The sequence below is a fragment of the Penicillium mononematosum genome (assembly GCF_028829835.1).
Source record: "Penicillium mononematosum strain IBT 11891 chromosome Unknown utg000003l:1.0-8172316.0:1.0-8177699.0, whole genome shotgun sequence".
Taxonomy (NCBI): Eukaryota; Fungi; Ascomycota; class Eurotiomycetes; order Eurotiales; family Aspergillaceae; genus Penicillium; species Penicillium mononematosum.
The window spans coordinates 3,279,983-3,297,522 of record NW_026643273.1 but is presented as its reverse complement, the minus strand read 5'-3'; the positions used below and the strand labels follow the sequence as shown (position 1 = coordinate 3,297,522).

The following is a 17,540-nucleotide window of genomic DNA, read 5'->3' as shown; positions in this document are numbered from 1 at the left end:
TGTTGTTTCAGTCTAAGCACTCCACACCCGACGGTAGTGATATTTCGCAATATTAGCAAACATACATAGAGAAACCTTTTATTTTAACTACACGGAGCCTCACCATTATTCTGGGTTCAGCGAAAATGTAGATTCTCACCCAGGTATTGGCAGGGCTGCTCTTTGTTGTTGCTGTCGGGTGGTTGTGCGGTTCTGTTTCTTTTTCATTTTCTAATCTAGGCTTAGAAAAGTATGGCGAATCTCAAACCTTTTAGACTAGCCTTGAGGCTGCAGCGGGCAGTGACATCGCGTTGTAGCTAGCGTGTATACTAAACACCTACTAGGACCAAATACCGCATTCTGTTGTAACTTGGCTCCGCTAGAAATTAGTTTCGTATCTCAACAGAAACTATAACAGATCGCCTCTAGTGTAAGAATGTCAATTATCCCGGATTAGGGCTGAGTTAGTCACACTTCCCTATCGTGATCGATATTTCTGACCTTTGGACGGAGGACCAACGGGTGACGGGCCGCTGTGGAGTCCCGTATATCTATGGACCTCTTTTTATATCTGTACATAACCAATAGTTAGAAAGCACGTCACTTAGGACAAAAATACGAGATTAGATTACATTTACAAGTGTAAAAGTAATTTATAATAGATCTTATAATAGATTTACAATCAGTTTGACTAATTGAAAGGGTCCAAAGGTATTAGTTTCTTCCCATTCTTTTCTCTCTCTTTTCTTTCCATTTTTTCTAAAAAGATAAAGAAAAAAGAAAAAAGAAAGGAAGCAAAAGGGACTAACACTGTCATGGAGGGATCCAGCAAAGACTTGTTACGCTCTACTGTTCCTTCGACACCCATGTCGCCTAACGCTCTGGCAGTGGATGTAGAGCATGGGACGAAGAATGCAATCGCCACCGCGAACGTGGATGAGGACATAAACCCCTCGATGCCACAGAACTGGTCCACCAAGCGGAAGTGGCTCATCTTGATCGCTTTATCCTTGATGTCCCTAGTGGTGTAAGTTACAGTGTTTCTATGGCAGGATTTATGCACTGATGCCCTCTTCAGCAACATGTCTCTCGTCATCTGCACTCCAGCAAGCTCTGCCATTGCCCAGCAATTCAACAATTACGACAGCTTTCTTTTGGTCTTTTACATAACTGTTCCGAATCTCGGTGAGGTCATCGCCCCGCTCTATATTGGCCCATTGTCTGAACGTTTCGGGCGTGTGCCGATTTGTCACTTCTTCAATCTCCTGTTCCTCATATTCACCATGGTCACAAGCTTCAGTAACAGCCTCGCCATGGTCATTGTGTTCAGGTTTCTCACCGGCGCATCTGTCGCCTCAATTTGTCTTAATCCAGCAATTACGGGCGATCTATTTGCCGTAAAGAAGCGGGGAACCGCCATGTCGCTCACCAGTATGATCCCTATCCTTGGCAGTGCCGTGGGTCCCATCCTGGGAGGCTATATTACACAGTATCTGAGCTGGCGTTGGACTTTCTGGCTCATGGCTATTGTCACCGCCTGTCTGTCGCTAATCATGGCTGCTGCGTTGAAAGAGTCATATGTGCCAGTAATAAGACGGAAGGCGCTCCAGAAGGACAGCTCCAACCAAGAAAAGGTCAGCTCAACATTGAAGTACTTCACGGGGTGGAATTGGGCAACTTTCAAAGGTCTTGCCTTACTCACGATACGCCCTTTCGTCATCCTAAGCAGTTCCCGCATTGCAGTGCTTATGGGCTTGTATCTGTCAATACTATTCGGCTACGTTTCGCTCCTTGCCGCTACCACTGCAACTGTCTTCCAGGAAGTCTATGGCTTCTCTGAGAGTCACTCCGGCCTTATCTATATTGCTTTGAGTAAGTCATGACCAATCTCAGGGAGCCCCCATTTCCAGACCTAGCAATAATCTAAATTCTCGAAAGCCATCGGCACGCTCAGTGGCGCTCTTATGTGCACTTTCACTCTTGATTACTTCCTGATTCGCGGGCTTTCACGCACAAGCCCTGGTGATTGTACGCCGCGTCCTGAAAACCGTCTCATACCCATAATCCCGGCCATGGTCGCCTTCCCTGTCGGCCTGCTGGTATACGGATGGTCCCTCCATTATCGCTATCATTGGATCGTCCCGACCATCGCTACTGTTCTATGCGGCTTTTCGCTATCGAGTAGCACTACCCCAATTATGAACTACCTGGTAGATATCTTTGGCGACCGCTCTGCCTCCGCTATCGCCGCCGTCCTGCCTCTTCGTTACGTCGCAGGGGCCTTTCTCCCTGTCGCCGCTCCATATATGTATTCCAAGCTCGGGTATGGTTGGGGGAACTCATTGTTGGCGTTTGTACTTCTAGCTGCGGTACCCATACCATTACTAGTGATTGTTCAGCCCGAGAGGATGAAGACACTCACGAGAGTTGATACGTAGTTCTGCAAGAGTGGTTTCCAGCCATTCGAATGTGATAGTTTCAATTGGCACCTTGAAGAACATATCCAGGAGCAAGAGATGAGGCGGTTCTGGATAAAGAGCTTCTTACGACAGATGAGGCCAGACGGCTGACAAGGTACATTATAAAAGGTCCTAAAAATAACGAATACGAGGGGATACCTGCATACTTGCTTTATGTACGTGCATTGTAAAGATACGCTTTTACCATCCCCCATTTGCCTTTTGATATATTCAAGTGACTAAAAGAAACATGACTACAGTACCCCCAGTTTGGTTAACTTGCTCTTCTAAATGCCGCTTGTTCTCCAGTTGAGCATCCAGTTTGTAGATCTCACGAATACGTATATCGGCGGCGCTCTTAAATTCATCACCAGACTTTCAATGTCATTCCGGATTTTGGGGTCAACAAGATAAGACCGCGGGCTTCCAAGCGCCGCAATAGCCCATAGCCCTTCTAATCGAAGCCATCGGATCCCCATGCCACTCTTTAGGTGTGGAAAACATCCGCACTATCTCTGGAATCTCGCCACCGAGTAGGAACTCCTTTAAGAATACGCGTCTGTATAGACCACCGATAGCATCTGACGAAACCATGCAATTCTCCTGCTGGTGTATTCGGTATTCAATAGCTGTTGGGACCCTTCGCCTTATTGGGTAACCAGCTTCTTCGGCGATCCGGCGCCGTTCACGATCTTCCATTTCGAAATGAATAAAAAGCTCAAGATCAGCGGGGAAGAAGACGTATCCAGGATCAATGGCTCGATAAAATTGAGTATGGCAGGTTGGACAAAGAGGAATCGCGTTTGAAGTAGAGTTGTACGAGAGAGTAAACAGCCCGGCTTGTTCCCATATGTCTGTCTAGATAGAGAATTGTCAGCCCATTCTTGAACAGACAAAAAAGATAAATTCTACCTGCGTGTCTTCTTGGGCAACCACAGGACAGGTCTCCGGCAGTGTTGATTTACAAGCCCAACAATTCTGACCGGAGAGTCGCATTGTTTCTAGTTTAGTAGTTTCCGAGAATGCGCTTGAACTCGAAGATGCGGAGCCAGGAGATGACGGGTGAGGCATTTCCCGGTCTGTGGTCGCCATAGTGTGATGAATTATAAGATGTAATTCGAGGGACATGCAAGGACACAAAAACTAGTCCGGCAGGAACGAAGCCCGGATGAATCCACAGATCATCTTTCCATCACTCTTATGTCACATGTCAGACTCAAACGTCATGGGTATTTCGAAATTAACACACATACATATGAGAATACCTTTCATTTCAATAACCTCACCATTATTGATCTGGCAGCAAAGGCTAGAAGAAAAGAGAGAGAGAGAGAGAGAGAGAGAAAGAGAGAGGGAAGAAGGAGGTTAATTCCCTTTCTGCAAGAGACTAACTAGCTAATATACTAGCCAGCAAACATGTGAGGCCTGACAAACAGGGCATCAATCAGATTGATGCCCGTCGTAACAATGGCTCTTAGTTTCTGTCAAACTGGCCCTCCCTAGGCCCTAAACAGAAACCTTGATTTTTGTGGTGGTCTAGTGGTAAAGTACGCCGTATTTATTTCCACAGTTTCTTTTTCATTTTCTAGACTAATCTTAAAAATTACGGCAAATCTGCAGTTCTCTTAGACAAAAAGTCATAAACAAAGATCCTAGCCGGGAGACCATTTCGATAATACTAAACTCTCTAAGGCTAGGCCTGTGATCGCACTGGGTTCTCACCCTGTCTATAGGGCACTCACCCGTATATCCTATCGCCCTATGGCTTGCATTCCGTCTAAGTCTCTTCCACACATATTCTATCACATACGACCATAGGGTGTGGAAAATAGGGCTTCCCGTCCGCTCAGCCGTACTCAAGCCACACGCCGGTGAGTTAGTAGTTGGGTGGGTGACCACCAGCGAATCCTCACTGTTGTATGTTTTGTTTTTGATTCGTTCGGCAGCAAATAGAGATCATTGTCTTCATCTTCTTATCCTGATTGTAGTTTGCCAACTATGAGTCGTGACTAGTCGGAAACCTTATTGTACAAGGTTTAAGGACTGTGGCGAGATCTTACAATAATGGTCCGGTTTTGACAATCTAGTCGGACACAATCAGTAAGTAATTTGCATAGGTAGTCTAAAATCATATAGTTCAATGGTACTAGACTCGGTAATCTATATAAACGGTCTATTTTCTGACACTTGACTTCGCGACTTCCATACTTGCACTTTCCATCTTCAACAAAGCACCCCCCCCCCTTCTCCTTTTCTTTTACACATCATGTCTTCGCTACTTGCTTCCACGTCAACCAACAGCGGGATTTCCCAAGACTCAAACGACAGTAATGACTACGCCCTTGACCAAGAACTCTCCCTCCACAAAGTCGAATCTGCCGAGGATGCATTGGCGATAATCCAAGGCAGTGAATTCTTTAACCAGTCTCTTCACTCGTTTGTTGTCCTTACCTCCGTGGATCATGACATTGCAAGGAGAGGAGGAAGGCCTCGACTTGAACGTTGTCATCATGGAGGCCAGGAGACCGAGCAGTGGTACTGAAGGTATCCCGCAGGCGCTGGCATACATGGGTACGTACCTCACGATATCGTTATCATAACGCAATCTTAGGCTGACCTGTCAAAAGGATGAGTCCATAAACAGCGTAAAGATGTTGGTAATGCAGATGCCACTGTCTACGGCATCTCTACCGATGACATGAACTTTACGTTCATGAAGCTAGATAATGAGTCTCAAGTAAGTGGATCTAAATCGTGGTATTGACCCTGATTCTAATGTTTACCAGTGGTCGTTCAAGCCAGTCGGCGTTGTTGGAAACGGCTTCGAACAAGTCCTTGGTTTGCTAGTCTACCTAATAACGAAAGCGGCCTCAATGTCACCAGCCTCCTCCAAACGTACATCTCGACGGACACAACAAGGATCAGGGGAGTCTGACCTAACCTTCAACCATGACCCTGAGATGTATGATGAGATGGATACTGAATGATTTCGTCTCTTCTTCCCTTCGCTGGTCGTTCTACCCTCGCCCATCCTGATGTCCTTCTTGTTCTCCTTTGCTGCTTTGCTACGTCTTCCACTCCTTTCTTTAGCTCTACAGTACTGTCTTTTCTAGGAACTGCCTATTATTACTCTTTGGTTGTTAATCTCGACTCTTTCTTTAATTTGTTCTTTTTGGCTCTTATACATATTTCTATTCCTATATCAATCCCGATACACCAAATGGTGTAACTACTTAAAGTCTGCTACTATAGGGTTAGCCGCTTGAGCCTGCCTGCCTCTTTTTCTTTTTCTAAACTGACCTTAAAAGTTACGGCAAATCTCAAGCCCTTTAGACTAGCCTTTAGGCTGCAGTGGTAGCCTAGTTCTTTAGCTAGCGTATAGCTATAAATATAGTAAGGAAATGCAGACCTACCGAAGATTTAAGTAAAATCTCACCTATACCTTGATACTAATTCGTTTAGGATAACCGTTTCCACTCAAGTATAAGCTAGTATTCCCCTCTCTTACTAGTCATCACGTGTGATATATTACGATGTTTGCACCTTAATCTACCGTGACCTGTGTGTATTCGTATATGCGTCTATGTCCATTTTCAGATACTATATGTCGAATTCATTATCCCTAGACGCCCGTGCAGATGATTATCACATTGCGGGATTAGATGAGTGACGGGCGCTTTGCGGATAAGGAGGGTTCGATGTGAGAATGGGTTCGGAGAATGAATCATCCAGGACAATCATTGACCATTCAGAGGAACCAGTTAGGCACTTCTTTTTCTCTCTTTTCATATCGCAGTTCTCTTAAACAAAAAGTCATAAACAAAGATCCTCGGGAGACCATTTCGATAATACTAAACTCTCTGAGGAGAGGCCTGTGCTCGCATAGGGTCCTCACCCTGTCTATAGCACACTTATCCAGCCGTCCATCGCTCTAGGATTGCATTCTATAAATCTATCCCGCACTTGAACTAACACATACGACCATAGGGTGTGGAAAACAGGGCTTCCCGTCCGCTCAGCCGTACTTAAGCCACACGCCGGTGAGTTAGTAGTTGGGTGGGTGACCACCAGCGAATCCTCACTGTTGTATGTTTTTGCATGCTTTTTTTTCTTTTTCCTTTTTTGAATCGTCGGGAAGCCTCTGGCTGCCCAAGTCTTCAACCATTTAGGCTTAAAAGGTGGTGTGGGATATTTGAATATGACCGGGGAACTACGAGCCGATATATACCATAGCGAGGAGCTGTCCGCTCATTGCGTCGGCTGCAAGTAAATCCTTGGAGAAATTATGCTTTTTAACCCACAATCACCATCTATTCAAACAAAGTTGAAGATAAAGTCTATCATCATTTACTGCGTGGTAGACCCAGGGTCACACTTCTCTCTGCCTCTCGGCTCCATGATTGAGACAAGGGCATATTCGCAGTCTTCAATCGCCAAGACGAAGCCAAAAAACACAAAACCAACCAGAGAACTTGAACCTAAGGTCGCCAACGGAAGCCAGGATGGCGCCAATCGAGGTCCTGAATCTGCATCTGCGAAAGTCCTGCCAAGGCAGCAGCAACATCCACTCGATCACGCCGCTTGTTGTCCCAGGTCATATAGACCCACAGGCTAGCGCCCAGAAGGAGGGTGGTACTGGAAGTTGCCAAGTTGAGACCGTTCCCGATATGATAGTTAGGGCCATCGAAGGGGAGGTACGACCAGGTGCTGATAAGCCCGCCTATATTGCCAAACATGACCATTGCGCCAATTGCGGACGACCGCGCGGTATCCGACACGACGTTGGCGGAGACATGCGCCGCGCAAAAAGCCCCAAACGCGAACGACCCACTACTGATCAGGAAAGTCGCTCCGTATCGTACCATAGGGTCTTCGGAAGCAAGGAACATGATATAGCCTGCTATAGTCAGCATTTGATCGGAGACTATAATAGGGTGGATGTTTACCGATTATCATTAGTGGTGCACATAAAACAAAGAAGATCAGTCGGTGGTCGAAGCGCCAGCTAAGGAACGGGAATAATAAAGTAAAGAATGCACCGACAATATACGGAGGGACCGTATGTAGTTGCTGGGATATCACCCCGGCATTAGGATAGATAGTTTTGATGATAGTGGGTGCGAACATTCCGAGGCCCTGAACGGTGATATTATTCAACATATAGATGAATGCCGTGGTGATCGTGGTTGGACTAAAGATGCCACGCATCATTTTCGCCGTATCGAATTTATCGAGAAGCTCGGTTGTCGCCACGCGCTCAGACTTAATACGCGTAACGGCTAGATCCTTCTCTTCTTGTGAGAGCCATAGCGCCGTCTCCGGCCTATCGGTTAGGGTGAAGAATGAAATAATACCGATACAGATAGTAACAATGCCTTCAATTGCGAAGATCATTTGCCAGCTTGAGAGAGAGCCGAAGCTATCTAGCTTCAGAATACCAGAAGCTAGAAGGCCACCAAATGCACCGGCTAATGGAGCCATAACGATGTATAGCGACAGACGGAAGGCAAGTTCACTCCTTCGATACCATCGCGAAAGATAATATGCGATTCCAGGCATTAATCCTGCCTCGAACAGACTGGTAAAGAGTCAGCGGTGTTCGCACAGTATTCATATGAAAACATTGAATTTTTGTCCCGGGGGGGGGGGTATCTACTTGCCTAAAAGAAAGCGAACACCACACGCCTCATGAATATTATTGACAAATGCTGTCGCGACGGAGCAAATGCCAAACCCGATTTCAATGCTTGGAAGCCACCACCCAGGCCCGATCCATTTACACATGAGGTTGCTCGGGATCTCAAAGACGATATATGAGACAAAGAAGACCGACAGCACGATGTTGTAATCAAGTCCTTCGAGTCCCAGGTCCTTCTCAAAGCCAGCTAGCTTAGCATTTCCTATTTCAACAGTGATTAGTTGGGCCAGATAATAATGATAGGCAATATACGCACCTATGTTTGCCCGGTCGATGAAACAAAACAGATACATCAATGACACCGTGGGAATGATGAACAGGTCAATCTTCAGACGCAACCTCGACTCAGCTGCCTTATCGAATTCCACAAGGGCCTGACCATATTCATCCGTGGCTAGATGGCCTCTTCCGGCAGCGATGTCCATCACATTTTCTTCGTATTCCGCCACGCCCTTTTCATCAGCTAAGGACGGGGTCCGGGAGGCATTGACCATAGTGAAGGTGCCAGACAAGTGCTTATGGTGTGGGGGAAGTGGTATAGAGGGATACTACTGAAATAAAAACACCTCACCATGCAGTTCTTTATACAGTTCTTTATATTAAAATGAGGAAAAAATAAAGTTCCCAGATGATCTAAATGGGGTAAAATTCTGTTCATCAGCTCAACGGATCTAGTTGGAGTCCACTTGGCCAGATCGGAGTAGTTCTATTGCTCCAGACTCTTCCTTTGGATCTACCCCAGACTCTGTTAACTAGGAAAATATCAGGATTATTTTGATAATCTATTCTTTCTCCGATAATTTCTAATGAAAATAGTAGCAAGCCACAAGTTATACCTCTATATACAGCTGCTGTCTCTTTGGCGAAGTGCGTATATGCCAAGGGAGGGGACATTGTTTAAGAGTACGTTGGCCCTCGGTTATTGATATCATCCGGGACTCATTCCGGGTCTCGTTCCCCCTCGGGTCCCACTCCGGTCGGCTGCGGGGGTGGGGGATATCTGGGGATACCTGGGGATATTGGTGATGCATCCCTGAACCTTATTGCATTTGCCGACGTTCTGAACCGGTCTTTGATTATTTAGTGGTTTGGAATATTAGCGCATGGAGCATCGTAGAAGCGATAGGTAGGAATTGACTGAGACTGGAGGCTCGTAGGGTCCACAGTGCGTCCGTCTATGTGTTTTCTTAACGTTAACTGGTTCCAATATTCCTATATATGGCTTAGGCTCGAGAGCACTAGTGCCCAGCGACACTGATCTGTGAACTAGGCCCTAAATAATGGAGAGATTTTCCTTCTTGTCGCACTAATCTTTAGTTGTTCCATGTACTATGTAGTATTAGTCTAAACTATTTAAAAAGACGGTAGTATAGACCTCACTATTGTAGTCCTAGTGGCTAGTGGGAATTCAAATTTTCTTTCTCTCTTTAAACTAGTTTTTACCAAAAGTACAGACAAAATTACAAACCTGAAGTGGAAAGTTACCCGAGGATGGGGTCTCTGTTTGCTATAGATGATTTTCGGTGCAAAGAGAAACTGCGACAAAGGGGAGTAGTATACTGTAGAAAGATAGAATGGCATGTTGATGAGAGTTAATTTTAGCTCACATATGACCAGAAAGGCAAGAACGCCAATGATCCAATCTACTATTGTACAAATTCCGCTACCTCAAACTTGCGCCTGAATCTCATCAACGACCCGCCCAAGAGTCCCATTACTCCAGCCATCAACCCGCTCCCGGTCACAAGTTTCATACAAAGCACGTGCAAGTGCCGCAAGTTGAGGAGCCTCCTTCGCACCAGCCTCTGCAGCTTGGATCTGGATCCAGCTAATGACACCAGAACGGGTGATCAGGGTAGTACTACCACCGACCTGAGCGGCACGGTACACAATGTGCAGGATCTTGCGTCGAGCTGCTGGGCCCAGGGTTGGAGACTGGTATAGGGAAAGAATGCGCTCGAAGACATTGGCTCGTCGGTAAACCTCCATATCCTATAGTCGATGTGTTAGCAATTGTGATCTTAGAGTAGAGAACTAAAAGGTAGCAACTTACAGCCTCGGTGCGGAGTGCCTTGATAAACAGGTTCAGGAGCCAGTCAATCTCCTCGAAATACCCATCATCCAACTCAGGCTCGTGCAGGAGAATTTTGTCGACCCAGTATGTTGGGATCTTCTCGACTTCCCAGGCCGGTGCCTTCTGCAGGAACTTGTTGACCTTGCCGTAGACCTTGTTGAGGGGGTCTGTGAGAACCGCCAGACACCTTGAAGCGCACTCGCCCACAATCCAGGGAACGGGCTTCTCCATGCCAATATTGTTGACCGTCTCGAGGAGCTCGCCGGATAGAGTAAACACCGTGCGCCATTCGGCGTAGGTTGATTCCTTGAGTTTAGCCATGAAGCGAATAATGCTGGCGAATGCCTGTCGTCGGACTTCCTCATGCTGAGAACAAAGGCAGAGCATCAACTCGGCGATGTGGCCCTGGTCCACTGCTTCTGCAATGTCCTTCTCTTTCCCATTTGTTCAGGGCGTTGTGGGTTGTGCCTTCGGTGGGCAGGAAGCCAAAGATCTCATTGAGATCAACGGTAGAGGCTGTTTTGGATGAACTAGGCATGTTAGAGCCAGAGTCAATGTCCATCTTGTCCTCGTTGTCGGCATCATCCGCTTCTTTCAGGGACTTCTTTAGAAGTGACTTGGTTTTCTTAGTCTCGGTGGCTTCAACCAACGCATCCCGAGCAGCCTTGAGTACCTTGGTGCTCTCACCAGCCTGCTTCAGATTACCTAGAAGACTTGCGATCCACGCTCCAACAGCAGCTTCCGTGGGTGCATCTCCACTCTTGACGACGAATGGCCATTGCTCAACAATGGCAGCAACAAGCGCGCTAGTAGTTTTAGACACATCTTCAGATAATGACTGTAGCAAATCCTGGTAGTGAACCGGCTTCTTGGCGACACGGGAGACACAGTTATCAAAGAAGACCAGCTGTGAATGCAAAGCCTCAGCTTCGGAATTCTCAAGGCTTGACAAGACAGACGCAAATGCGTGTGGCGAGCTTTGCAGAACAGAGTTTTCAACTAGAACGGTCTTGAGAAGGGTAGAGATACGCCGCGAAGAGTCCTTATCTGAAGTACCCATGAGAACCTTAAGAATCGAGGTGAAGGGTGAGTACTGCATAGATGCTGGCTTTTGCCACCAACGCAATGAAGCGGACTGCTGTGCTATCTGGAGGATGCTCTGAAGCTGGCTGAGAAGCGATTCAGAATCATCCGCGCTAACGCCTGGGGCCTCCAGCCGCTTGAGAACATCCACCAAGACCAGTGAGACATCAAAATTTTCCTCCAGAGCAATGTCCGGCATCACTTCATAGTAACAGGTCAAGAGCTCTGCCACAGCCTCCTGCTGGGTCAGGTCCTCCTTGTCTGTTCGTCGGAAGAGGACAACGACATCTTTGACAGCAGGGCACCGGCGAGAGAACTCCGCCAGCAACTTGGCAGAAGCCTGATTCCAGAATAGCTGGCCTTGGCCGTGATCAGCCTGGAAGATTTTGAGGACAGCTCGCAGCTTAGTGAACGCAAGGGTCAAAATCCGCACAGCGAACAGAGTGATAATCTCTGCATTCTGGTTGAGGCAGCGGGCCATGATCTTCTGGCCAAGGGGACGAGGGAGAATATTTTCAATAACGATAGAAACCGGCGGCGGCAGGATAGGCTGTTTATCCTTCCAACCACAGTTTGCAGGGACAGGCAATTGCACAGTTGAGAAAAGGAAAGCAGATTCGGCCATCCATGATGGGGTGGCCTTGGGGTCTGAAATAAACATAGTTTTCCTCGAGAAGTAATCGGCGACGAGCTCTGGTGCCACCCTAAAGATTGACACCAGCAGTTCAATCTGAAGACTATCCACATCAGGCCGGAGGCACTGAATGAGGAATGAAAGGGAGCCATTCCGCACGGGGACAGACTCTCTGTATTTGTCGACGTAGACGGGGGAATCAAGACCCAACTCAATGCACGTATCATCATCAACAGGCAAGGTCTCTGGATCGGTTCCGACGGGATACCAACCGGTCTCGGGTAAGAGAACGCCGAGCCCGGCAGTTTTGCACACATTCATCATGACTCGGTGGATCTCATTGGCGATGACTATTCCTCCCGCATTAGGTTCATCTGACTCTCGATCATAACCATAAAGTGTCACCAGTCGTTCGAGGTTGTGTCTGTTGAAAAATTTGCTCTTCGATTTGCGGGACAGAGCGGAATCTTGTACCACGTCCCTCTCGATAGCCTTGATAATTTCTAGTACAGCATCCCGCGGATCCTTCCGGATATATTCAAGGAAAGATCTGGTGATCTTGTGCTGTTCGATGATATCACCCTTTTCGGAGGCATGCTGAACCCTCAGGTTCGCTAGCAGGTATCGCTGAGCGTTGCGTCTGAGAGTCGACTTGTGGAACTCATCCTCGGAGATCTCCTGTGCTTTATTGGGGGTTAAGAATACCTCTAGTCGCTTAAAGGTAATGTACCGCCGGAGGTACAGCTGTCGTGCAACGGCTCCTCCGTCAAAAGTCACGATCTCCGTAAGCAAACGGAGACATGGTGAGATCAAGTGCTCTTTGGACTTAGTTGCTGTCAGACCACGGTTGAACAATCTCAGCTGGTCTTTCTGCAGCAAATGCTTGCACAGGGCGATTCCGAAGTCCCGGAACTCGAGTTCCGACGAAATCGTCTTGAGGAAGATCGCAAGAACAGAAGGGACACTGGTCAATAAAGGCTCATTGTTATTGCCATCGCCAAATGACCAAGACTGGATGAGATCCGCGAAGCACACTGAGGTTTCATTCTCTTTTCCGGAGTTGGTGATTTGCTTATCGCAATACTCCTTGAGGACGCGCAATTTCTCTGCTTTGTCGCTCTCCTTTTCCGTGTGTGCAATTGACACCAAGAACTCTTTAAACTTGATTATACCTATATGCTAGTCAGTTTTGATGTAGGTTTGGATGGGTTGCGATCTGTCTCACCTTGCTTTGCCAACGGGGCATTTTGCTGGACAGCCAACAGGTCGCGCAGGGAAGCCGCAGACTTGATATTGGACGTGACAGTTGGTTTCTCTGCTTTAGGATCATCAATCTTTCTTCTCTTAACCCGAGAGGGATGTTCTGTGATGTGCGACATGATTTTATGGGTTGGTGTTGTAACTTATTTTTTTTTTATCTTCAGATGTTCCGATACCATCGACGTTCCCAGTTCTTTGATTGGTCAAGACCTCCCCGCCCAGGATAAAAGTGTGGATACACCGCCTTGTTCTGTCGGGTTAATATATAGGCGGTGTGCCATTAGCCTCCACCTGGGCAGTGGAGACTTTTACTACTGTGGTTGTCGATTCCTCTGTCATTTAGTCCCCAGTGCTCGCTACGCATTGCGATACCTGAACCAGATAAGGAAGAAGTTTGATGCATTTACGACTAAGTCCTTTTTGCCAGCTGGATGCCCAGTGAGTTTCGAAATTGAGAGGATAACTTAGGAGAACAAGTTAATTATTCCCATCTAGATATCATACAAGAACTAGATCCAAAAGAAGTAACTCCGATATTTTAAGCTGAGTGGTTCATGCAAAAGCACATTGATAGGGAGATATAAGACGCAAGAAAACAAAACACACAATTGCAACCATGGCTGGTATATTTGAAACAGAACAAAAATCAACCCCAAGTTCCACCACCACCACCTCTACCCTGCCGCCGCTGGGCAGAGATACGCCAATCGTCTTCGCCAGCAAAGCGGTTGTGCAAAGGCTGGATGCGCTCCGCCTTCTTACGCTTCGACAATCGATCCGTAGGTGCAACCTTGAAGAAAGTAGGCGCCGCTTCCACGAGCCATTTCGGCTCAATGGCAGTGGTACAGTGCATGTACTCCTTACTCGTGAGGACCAAGGTGTGGTAGATGACGTGCTCGGCCGGTTTGCCAAACATCGCGGAGCTGGGGTGCATATACACAGGTGTTCCTTCCACCAGGGTCTTGTATCCTTCCTGGGGGTCCTTGCGCGCTGCGTTGCGGAAGAAGCCGGTGCACAGGGACTGTCGCACTTTGATGGTATCCCGGCCGCAAGAGACAATCCGGTGCTTGTAGCGATTCATGATGCCCAGCAGCTGCTGGCGCACATCTTTGGCGCGCTTGATCTGTCGTGCTTGGATGAAGTTCTCGAAACACCAGGAGTTGTTGAAACCTGCGTGCTTCCATGCATTGTAGACATTAAGCAGGGTCAAATGATCGCCGTGCGGATCGTGGAATTTGGCCTTCTTCTGGTCTGCTTGTTGCTGCTTTTCTTTGGGGCGGTAGAAGACAGACTGGATTGACAGCATGGCGACAATGCTAAGCATTTCATCGGAGCAGCCCGAATCCACAGATGCAATGAGCACCTTGGCAAGCGCAGGCTCCATGGGGAAATCGGCCATCTTTCGTCCGAGTCGAGTCAAAAGACCCTCATCATCAAGTGCTGACAAGGCATATAGTTCTTCGAGTGCTGTCAACATGGTATTGGTAGGGGTGGGTCCATGAAATCGAAGTGGAGAAGGTCGTTAATACCCATTGCCTTGAGCATAAGAATGGTATGTGAGAGGTTCTGACGTTGAATTTCGGGAATCGTTGTTGGAAGCATTTCAGACTGGTAGGCAGCCTCCGTGTACAATCGGAAACACTTTCCAGGTCCAGTTCTTCCGGCACGGCCAGCTCTTTGCTTTGCCTGCGCTTGGGAAATCGGGGTCACCACAAGAGAATCCATGCCGAGCTTTGGATCGTAGGCGTTCTGCTTCACGAAACCGGGATCAATGACGTAGTAAATCTGATCAATTGTGATCGAGGTCTCCGCAATGTTGGTTGCAATAACGACTTTACGTCCGCCTGGAGGTGCAGGATCGAAAATCCTACTCTGCATCTCACTAGGTAGTGCAGAATAGACAGGCAAGATGATCAGCTCAGGGACAGTAGGCCCTAAAGCTTTCATGCGCTCGAATAAGATCTCACATGCCGTATCAATCTCCTCTTGACCTGTTAAGAAGAGCAGAATATCACCTTGGGGTTCTGTCAAGTGAATTTGCATGACAGTGATGAGTGCGGCATCGAGATAATCAGATTCGGGCTCCTTGGAGTACATGACTTCGACAGGGAAAGTCCGGCCGGGGATGGAGAAAATGGGACAGCCGTGGAAGTATTCGGAGAACTTTTCAGCGTCCAGTGTGGCGGACGTGATAATCAACCTGAGATCAGGTCTTCTTTTGACTGTCTTTTTCAACAATCCGAACAGGATATCAGTCGCGATTGTCCGCTCGTGCGCTTCGTCGAGCATGATGACAGAATATCTCTTGAGGTCTGGATCCAGAAGAATTTCTCTCTGAAGCATTCCATCCGTCATGTACTTGATCTTGGTGTCTGGGCTAGTACAATCCTCGAAACGGATGGTATATCCAACCTCTGCTCCGAGCTTGCAACCAACTTCCTCGGCCACACGTTTAGCCACTGACATGGCAGCAACACGGCGAGGCTGAGTGCAACCAATTATTCCGTTGTTTCCATATCCGCCCTCGGCCAGGTATTGCGTCAACTGAGTGGTCTTTCCAGAACCTGTATCTCCGACGACAATCATCATTTGATTGTCCTTAACTGCATCCAGCAATTGCTTCCGGAACTTGTAGACTGGCAGGCTCTCGCGTTGTTGTTTTATGGACATGTTCGTCCGCTTCCCGAAAGATGTGTTCTTGCCCATCGTCGCTCTCTTCCACTCCGGTATAGCCTCGTCCTGCTTGGGCTGCTGAGCACTTCGAAGATCAGCGGCAAACTTGCGCTCTTCGGGTGCAACCATGGGGTCCTGCCACTGAGCATTGAGATCGACATCCGCCGCCTTTTCGGCTGCCTTGTCTTGTGCTTCCTGCTGCTTCAATTCGCGTCTCTCCTTGGCAAGGTTAGTGCCTGCCATTGCAGAACGGTTCATTGAACCATCGGGAGCCTTGACAACACGAATGGGAGAAAGCTCGAGGGATTGCTTCGTCTGGCCAGCCAGGAAAGGAGGCTCCTCGTCTTTGACCTCAATATCGATATCTTCCTCCTCCTCGAAAGTGCCTTCGCCGGTGAGCGTTGCATTATATTCATCGTCGATGTCGGGATAATCTGCTGCAGAGGCAACACCGGAGGCAATCAACTGTCGGATCTCCCATCGCTCCGGCGAAGTCATGCGCTTTCGGTTCCTCATTGGCCGACCTCCGGAACCTTCAATGACGGGCACCTCGGAGCCGAGACTACCGTACCTGTCATCTGTGAATCCGCCATCGAGACGTTCCATATTTGCACCGGAAGCAAGGCGTTTCTGGGGAACAAGATCCATGCCTGTCACTTGATCCACCTCCTTCATGGACAGTCCGATGCGAGTGCCATCGATACTAGCCACCTTGACTTTGACTGGTTGTCCGCGCGAGACTAAATCCGAGGGATGATTCACTCGTGCTCCTTCTTGCATTGCTGAAACGTGAACAAGTCCATCCACCTTGCCCCTGACGCCCTTTAGATTCACGAAGGCACCGAAGTCTTTCACACCGGTCACGGTTCCATCATAGATCTTGAAGAGAACAGGATGGTCATCCAGCTCAACAGGCGGAGGACGACGGAAATCATCATCCTCGTCGCGATCACGACGTCTCCGGCGGTCACTGTGTCCATTGCGACGACTGTCTTCCCGGTTGCCGTATTTTCCAATCGATCTCCCGAACTCGTCTACGAGATCATCGTTTTTGCTATACCGCGGGGCGCTTCGAGACCTTGATCGCGAGCGGTATTTGTCTCTGCGCCGTCCACGGTCGTAATCGTTGTAATCGGGGCTGCGGCTCCGCTTCCTCGTCCCGCGATCGTTTCTCGATGCATGTGGTTTGTCCTCCTTTGCTTTTCCTGCCAGGCCTTCAAGCATGGCGAAAGTGTCGTCCATCGCGCCTGCTTGTGCATCGGCCTCGTCTGCCGCTTGGCGATCTATGTAGTCTTCTTCCTCCCAGCGTTTCTCCGTATCGGGTACTGCAAGGCCCTTGAACACACGAGACTTTTGTTCCAGAGCGTCAAGCAAATCCATGTCGTCGTTGGCATCAGGAGCGCCGTTCGCGTTCTCTGCTTTCTTTCCCTTGTACTTTGGGTGCATCGTGAGCACCATGCGATCGACACTCTCCAGGAGACTCTGCGGGAATTCGCCGCCCATGTCGTCGAAAAATTTCTTGAAATCGGAAAACTTGCCGTTGCATTTGAGGTGCTGGTCGATCACGAACTCTGCGAGGGTCTTGTCGGCGATTCCCAGGTGGTTCTCGAACTCGTTCGTCACGCGCGAGACGAGCGAGAACAGCTCCAAAGACTCGAGGTCATCCATGATGGGTGGTGG

General features: G+C 48.2%; 6 protein-coding genes across 6 annotated transcripts, besides 5 other annotated features; 2 read left to right on the top strand and 4 right to left on the bottom strand.

Annotated features, from left to right (window-relative positions):
* Nucleotides 1-794: 794 nt before the first annotated feature.
* On the top strand, nt 795-2,417 carry N7519_006236 (Major facilitator superfamily domain general substrate transporter; the record flags this gene model as incomplete). The annotated part of the gene is made up of 3 exons (XM_057293012.1): nt 795-1,006; nt 1,058-1,851; nt 1,918-2,417. 3 exons carry the CDS (start codon nt 795-797, stop codon nt 2,415-2,417), a joined length of 1,506 nt encoding a protein of 501 aa, XP_057147823.1.
* A 423-nt stretch (nt 2,418-2,840) lies between these two features.
* N7519_006235 (uncharacterized protein) lies at nt 2,841-3,137 on the bottom strand (the record flags this gene model as incomplete). Its single annotated transcript, XM_057293011.1, has 1 exon — nt 2,841-3,137. The coding sequence occupies one exon, from the start codon at nt 3,135-3,137 to the stop codon at nt 2,841-2,843; it is 297 nt and encodes a 98-aa protein (XP_057147822.1).
* Nucleotides 3,138-4,131: 994 nt separating this feature from the next.
* Nucleotides 4,132-4,137: a sequence feature (Protein overlapping with rRNA (N7519_006234, KAJ6184933.1) was converted to a misc_feature.).
* A 23-nt stretch (nt 4,138-4,160) lies between these two features.
* Nucleotides 4,161-4,350: a sequence feature (Protein overlapping with rRNA (N7519_006234, KAJ6184933.1) was converted to a misc_feature.).
* Nucleotides 4,351-4,630: 280 nt separating this feature from the next.
* Nucleotides 4,631-4,659: a sequence feature (Protein overlapping with rRNA (N7519_006234, KAJ6184933.1) was converted to a misc_feature.).
* Nucleotides 4,660-4,900: 241 nt separating this feature from the next.
* On the top strand, nt 4,901-5,425 carry N7519_006233 (uncharacterized protein; the record flags this gene model as incomplete). Its single annotated transcript, XM_057293009.1, has 3 exons — nt 4,901-5,009; nt 5,105-5,175; nt 5,225-5,425. The coding sequence occupies 3 exons, from the start codon at nt 4,901-4,903 to the stop codon at nt 5,423-5,425; spliced, it is 381 nt and encodes a 126-aa protein (XP_057147820.1).
* Nucleotides 5,426-6,338: 913 nt separating this feature from the next.
* Nucleotides 6,339-6,608: a sequence feature (Protein overlapping with rRNA (N7519_006232, KAJ6184931.1) was converted to a misc_feature.).
* Nucleotides 6,609-6,666: 58 nt separating this feature from the next.
* Nucleotides 6,667-6,690: a sequence feature (Protein overlapping with rRNA (N7519_006232, KAJ6184931.1) was converted to a misc_feature.).
* A 226-nt stretch (nt 6,691-6,916) lies between these two features.
* Nucleotides 6,917-8,630, bottom strand: N7519_006231 (Major facilitator superfamily domain general substrate transporter; the record flags this gene model as incomplete). The annotated part of the gene is made up of 4 exons (XM_057293007.1): nt 6,917-7,338; nt 7,385-8,016; nt 8,095-8,338; nt 8,393-8,630. The coding sequence occupies 4 exons, from the start codon at nt 8,628-8,630 to the stop codon at nt 6,917-6,919; spliced, it is 1,536 nt and encodes a 511-aa protein (XP_057147818.1).
* A 1,174-nt stretch (nt 8,631-9,804) lies between these two features.
* Nucleotides 9,805-13,306, bottom strand: N7519_006230 (NPA1/URB1 family protein; the record flags this gene model as incomplete). The annotated part of the gene is made up of 4 exons (XM_057293006.1): nt 9,805-10,128; nt 10,190-10,629; nt 10,679-13,099; nt 13,153-13,306. 4 exons carry the CDS (start codon nt 13,304-13,306, stop codon nt 9,805-9,807), a joined length of 3,339 nt encoding a protein of 1,112 aa, XP_057147817.1.
* A 527-nt stretch (nt 13,307-13,833) lies between these two features.
* Nucleotides 13,834-17,528, bottom strand: N7519_006229 (uncharacterized protein; the record flags this gene model as incomplete). Its single annotated transcript, XM_057293005.1, has 2 exons — nt 13,834-14,654; nt 14,717-17,528. 2 exons carry the CDS (start codon nt 17,526-17,528, stop codon nt 13,834-13,836), a joined length of 3,633 nt encoding a protein of 1,210 aa, XP_057147816.1.
* Nucleotides 17,529-17,540: the final 12 nt, after the last annotated feature.